The 6,000-nt window shown below is 28.4% G+C and overlaps 2 protein-coding genes across 4 annotated transcripts in view; both read right to left on the bottom strand.

The window, feature by feature from the left end:
* Positions 1–1,387: 1,387 nt before the first annotated feature.
* Positions 1,388–4,139, bottom strand: LOC136089050 (uncharacterized). The gene is made up of 2 exons (XM_065814590.1): positions 3,917–4,139; positions 1,388–3,815 (listed from the first exon to the last, which is right to left on the bottom strand). Exons 1-2 carry the CDS (start codon positions 3,992–3,994, stop codon positions 3,075–3,077), a joined length of 819 nt encoding a protein of 272 aa, XP_065670662.1. The 5' UTR covers positions 3,995–4,139; the 3' UTR covers positions 1,388–3,074.
* Positions 4,140–5,263: 1,124 nt separating this feature from the next.
* The window catches only part of LOC105843114 (putative uncharacterized protein DDB_G0267716), a 72,274-nt gene continuing 71,537 nt past the window's right edge, over positions 5,264–6,000 (bottom strand). For all 3 annotated transcript variants that reach the window (XM_065814589.1, XM_065814587.1, XM_065814588.1), the window contains one exon: positions 5,264–5,556. Coding sequence is in view for 2 of the 3 variants with exons in the window: in XM_065814587.1 (XP_065670659.1) it covers positions 5,453–5,556 (104 nt within the window). In the remaining variant the exon portion in view is untranslated. The remainder of the gene's footprint in view (positions 5,557–6,000) is intronic.

The following is a 6,000-nucleotide window of genomic DNA, read 5'->3' as shown; positions in this document are numbered from 1 at the left end:
TATTCTTGCATTATAATGTTGACTTAAGCTCCAAGTTGGAAATCGAGCTGAAGGCCATACTCTTAGATAAACAACTATGACAATAAAAATCTGACAAGTCATTTAAAAGAAGATTATAAGAATACGCATCAATATGGGTACACTTTGCATGGACCCATGAGTTACACAGATCACATTGGATGGCTTTTTGATTAACAGTTATATTTTTATGACAAGTGTTGCAGAGAGAGTGCCATAATCTTTAGAAAAAATATTTTTATGTACATGCAGTATTAACTAATTAAAGTGACTAAAGTGCAAAAAGTGCAAGCAACATTTCTGTATATTAATAAAAAAAGTGCAAGCAACATTTCTGTATATTAATACAAACATTTCAACATTTCATTAAAAACATTTCTGTATAACTAGATTATGAGTCTGAAATTTTCTAAACAAAAATAATAAATGCAAAAAATTTCGTTTGACCCTACGACAAAGTTGGATTAAATGAATTAGTTAAGAAAGTTTTAATAAATTCTTATTTACAAATAAAGAATGTGTTAAAATTTACTCTTTTTTTTGTAGAAAACTTGGAGCATATTTTGTATATATTTGAATATATGCAAATCTAATGAAAAAGTTTTTATTAAAAAAAGACTTTATTTAATTGAAAAATAAATTGTTTTATTCTACCTTTACATTTAGCAAGTCAACGCGTGATAAAAAAAACAACCAATTAATAAAAATATATACATTCTTGTGATAATGTTGAGTTACTGAGTGGTTCTGGAGGTTGACTTGTCACTTCTGTGGCACTTTTAATTTGGCGAGTGATTGGGTGGTATTAAACATTTGCTCAATTTGAAACTTATAAAAATTACAATTTACTAATTAAAATGTACATGTGCAATTTATAATGAAGAAGCCATAGCTGAAAAGCTCTTTTTTTTTCTTGACATAGGTTGATTATAAAATTCCAAAAAATGCCGCAAATTTCGAATCTTATATATATCATCCAACACATCTATGAAGGAAGTTATTGTAAAAATAAAGAACTTTAGTCCAACAACCTGCTACTTTATACAAAGCGTAAAAAAGAAACTAGTTTCTACATTAGGGTGTAGTGAAAAAATTTTTTTTCTAAAATATAAAATTTAAATATTATTTTCAGATGTCCATAGACATTTTAAGATATACTATAAAATTTTTTTTCCATAACTTCAAAATAAATTACCAAAATGGGGTAAAGGGAGGAGTTATTAACAATAAACAGTCATAACTATTAAACACAACATATTTTTGTTAAAATTCAAAAACTGTCATTAAATTTTTATCTATTTCAAAATAATAATTGAAAAAAAAAATTAAAAAAATTAGTATTAGTGACTTTTTAAAGGAAGAGGGGCGGTGACAGGGGGGGGGGGGGATTGAGCTTTGAGACCAAAGCTAGATAATAATTTTTTTTTTGTTTACTACCCTTATTTGCCACATTTATAGCGGGAATAAAATATCAAAAATTTTGGCCCAACCTTTTCAAAAAATAAAAAAACTATATGAAGATTAGAACTGCAAAAATGAGCCTTTTATGGATTATGGACCCTGTTTAGTATAAATTAAAATGTAAATTCGTGAAGATCAAATAAGTTTAGAAATATATATACTCAATTTCAAAATATAAAAATTATATAATCATCTTTTTAGGTTTTTTTTTGTATTGTTTTTAGGTAAAAGTTTACGGTGATGGCAACCTGCTCGGATAAAACCATCTCTTGAATCATGTCGATAGACAGCAGCACAAGCTCTTGTTGTTTGTTTAACAGCCCGCTCAACACTTTGTGTGTGGCATGGTATGGAGTCAACAACCATGGGATTTACCTTAAAATCAACTATTGTCTCAGTAGTAAAGCTACATGTTTGAATTGGCTCAAATACATTATTATTAGAGTCCAAGAACATAACTCAGTGAGATTCTTAGCATCTATGTTTAAATAAGAAGAATGAATTTTTTCTCGGAAAGATGTTTCTCCTTTGTCGAAACCTTTTCTGATCTGTAGAATACGATCCACTGCAAAAAACCGTTCTTCCACTTCAGAACTGCAAAGCAAAGTGGCTAGAACAGCTTCACTGTGAGAAAACCAGGCTCCTGATATGACATATTTTTCAACAATATCCCTGGTAACCTGGTTTTGCATTTTTACTAATCGTAAGGTTTCTAAAAGATGTCTTGGACCCTCAATAAAAGACCACCTTACCTTTATATCAAATCACATTGGATAGTAAACACCAACAACATATTCAACTAAACGACTTAAAGTAATAAAGTTTTCCCCAGACAGTCCATGAAGTGATACCCAAATTCGCATCAGTCTATTTGCAGTGGTCAACCATCTGCTGTGATTAACAGGACCACACTCCATCTTTATAAGATCTATAGGTATGTTACCTGAACGTATAGCCAAAATCATTTTATACCCATAGAGCTGAACAGTTGAAAGATCATCGATCACATCTTGATTTAATTCAATTGGTCTTTTACCAATGGTTATTGTTAGAAATGCCTGAGCTAATGGAAGTAATGTAGCACAATTCAATAGCTTACCCACGACTCCGCTAAACCCATTACTAGAAGTTGTTTTACCATCTAGTTTCTGAATAAGATACCTAAGCGGAAGCTCATTAGTATGCAGCATACATATAATCCATGTTAACTTTTTATATAAAAGATCCTCAATTGTTTTCATAACCCCGCCTAATCTTCCAGTGCACCCCGCCTAATCTTCCAGTGCTAATAGCTGTAGAGTCTGCTCCAATATACTGTAAGTTTAAATCAAATTTTCTACACCAATCTGCTATAGGTTTGGCTATCATTAACGCAGATTTTTCGCCTACTCCAGGCTTAAGAGGGGAGAAATGGAATACATATTTTCCACCTGGTTCACTAGTGACAGTGTAGAAGTCCATTTTTATTGTTTTAGAATAATATTTTGATGTTGTTTTATCTTGATTATTAAAGAGTTAAATTGTTTCTACCGTCAAAAAATAATGCTTTAATTTCTTCTGATACAACTGTAAATCTTCTGTCTGGAGCTTTTTCATTACTTTTTTTTTTCCCTATGAATTTTGTGATGGTCAATAATCAGTTTATTATCTTTTTTATTAACAATCCCAATATCTATAAGAACTGCAGAAGAAATAGCAGCAGCTTCTCTGTTACTTGTTCTGTATCTTAAAACTGTTTGAGCAAGAAGAGGAAAGTGATTTGTATTGATGACAGATTGCTTTGATCCGTTGTCAATTTTGGTGTCCATTAACTGGCTAGAAGATTCATTTGCTTTCTCAATCACATCTACCTCTATTTCTTCATTAAAAAACTTATTATTACTCAACTCTACTTTCTTCTCCTCTAATTTTTTAAACATTAAAGGTTTTTCTTTCTTTTTGCATTGCTTAGCCAGCCGAGTATGTTCTTTTTTATCTCTACAATGTATTTGGTACACACTTTTCATTCCAACTTTCAATCTCTGAGCTCTGATAAACTTCAGCTTTATTTCAGGAATTTTCAAACCTAATGGACAATTGCAAATTGGAAGAAAAGCACAATGAGAACATTTTGGGTCAGAACAAGTTGGATCTTCCTTGCATTTAATACTATGTTTGCAACGAAGAATATCAAATAGCGTGTCCATTTCATTATATAACTTATCTTTTTGAGTATTAGTCACTCCTCCCCAAACAGTTCGAGTAACTCTTTTCCTCTCTTTTTCAATTTTCTGAACGATATAGTGATTAGGTTGAATTTGAATATTGATATTCACTTTTTTATACTGTACAACAACCTAAATAAAAAATATATATATTTAAAATAGCTATAATAATCAAAGAGTAGAAAACAAATATAATGTATAATAATTTTCTTAAAATATTAGACTTTGCTAACTTTACAAGATGATTTTTTGGCAGCTTCGTGAATAATTTCTTTTGACACATACTGAAGATTGGTGTCTAAGGACTCCATTTCTAACAACAGTAATTGTAAAACATTTCTGAGGGTTGGTAATTCAGAGGGTAACAAATCAGCACCAAGACCAATGAATTCTTTAACTTTTATGCTACCTGGGCAAGAATTACTGTGTCCTTTTTATTTTATTCATAACATGTACTAATCTATAAAAATTATATCTTTATATATATATATATATAATATATACATAAACTTTAAATTTTTTGTGATTCTTTAAATCATAAAAATTAACAAAAATACATAAACATATAACAAAAGTTAATTAGTTATCCTAAAATTGATTTATTTATTGAACTTAATTATTTATGTCCCTAAACATATTTATAATTCTAGTTAAAATCTTTAACCTTTGCACATCAGAATCTAGAAAACACTTGCATTATAAAGGTAAATAACGCATAATATATAAAAAGTAACTTTACATACCATTAAAATTAGAGTTAAAGATTTTTGTTTTTTTATGAAAATATTTAATATTGTTTTTTATAGTAAAATATTTCACAAAGATAAAATAAATTGTTTTGATAATATAAAAATTGGTTTAGTAGTTAAAAAATAAGTGTTATTAATTTAATTTATGTAAACCTGTATTTTGATTTTTATTCAATGTCTCCGTTTATTTTTCTTCCGACCAAAAATAGTAACTTTATTTAATTTAATCATTATAAAATATTTAAAACTTCATTTTGGTAATTTATTTTGAAGATATGGGAAAAAAGAATTTATAGTATATCTTAAAATGTCTATGGACATCTGAGAGTAGTATTTAAACTTTCAATTTCGGAAAAAAAGTTTTTTCACTACACCCTATTCTACATAGCATAGACTCACAAACAAAAAAATATATGAAAGGAGACAAAAACAAATATGTTGCATGTCTGCGGGTATCAAAGTCATTGCATAAGCGAGTCTTTTGGATAAATGAAGCTGATTCAGTCACGAATTGAAAACACTGAAAAAAACTTAAAATACTTTTCAAAAATTGTTTCCACCACAGCTAAAAAAAATATTTACAATCTCAAATCGTTTTTTTTAATATACTATGCCGCATAAAATCATCATCCGTATATATGTCACGTGAAAATAAATAAAATAAAAATTAATTTAAAAATAATTAAATGTATTTTTAAACGGAATTAATATTTAAAAAAATAATAATAATTTTAAAGTTTAAAAGATAGTAATAAAAGTAATAAATTAAACTTATGAAAAATTTTTTAATTGAAATAAGTTCAACTTATTTCAATTAAAAAATAGTCTGGATTTAAAAGTCTGGATTTTATAAATTGAAATAAATATTTATGTAAAATAATGAAATCCAATAAATTTTAACAGATTTCTAGAAAATTGTACAAAAATGATATAGATTTAAAAAAATGTTCCATAAAAATAAATATAGTACATATATAATATATTTTGAAAAACTTTCACTACTTTAAAAAAACTAGATTCCTAAAAATAAAGTTTTCTACCATTACCAAAATAACAATCTTTTCCACAATTATCCGATGTTTTTAATGATTCTGGGATTTCGACTACGTTGAGTAGAGGAAAATCTAAAAATTAATTCATTATTATTTATTGACGCTTACTAAATTGGTAATCATACTATAAATTGTTATTCTTTAAAACTTTCCCCTAATTCCTCCCGCTTTTATTGCGTCTCCACCAGATCTTTAAATTTTAGAAAACGTATTTTCACCATGTGTACGCGTTCGAGTTAAATATTCTTTTACTCGAACCAAGAGGTCCGAGGTTTGACGCCGGTTTTAGCCCAATAAGCTACATTGGTAAGGAAGCTCCTCGTTAAATGCTCTTCCGCTGTGCGCTATGATAAGACCGTAAGTACTTCTGGTAGAGCACCTTAATAACCAAAATAAAAAAAAAAATAAGTTCGTCAACTCTCTGAGAAAACCCGATTCTCGCAGAACATGGTTAGTTAAGACTTTTGAGAAGTTCTATTTAAATCGGAGTAAAAGATACAAAATGCTTAATCGGTA

Source organism: Hydra vulgaris, chromosome 12, assembly GCF_038396675.1.
Source record: "Hydra vulgaris chromosome 12, alternate assembly HydraT2T_AEP".
Lineage (NCBI taxonomy): Eukaryota > Metazoa > Cnidaria > Hydrozoa > Anthoathecata > Hydridae > Hydra > Hydra vulgaris.
This window is presented reverse-complemented; position numbering and strand designations above follow the sequence as displayed.

Bases quoted from the DNA above. Each gene is read 5' to 3' on its own strand.
- LOC136089050 (XM_065814590.1), bottom strand. From the start codon at position 3,994: ATGGAGTCCTTAGACACCAATCTTCAGTATGTGTCAAAAGAAATTATT. The intron at 3,816-3,916 runs GTTAGCAAAGTC...TTTTTTATTTAG, and splicing joins CCAAAAAATCATCTTGTAAA to GTTGTTGTACAGTATAAAAA.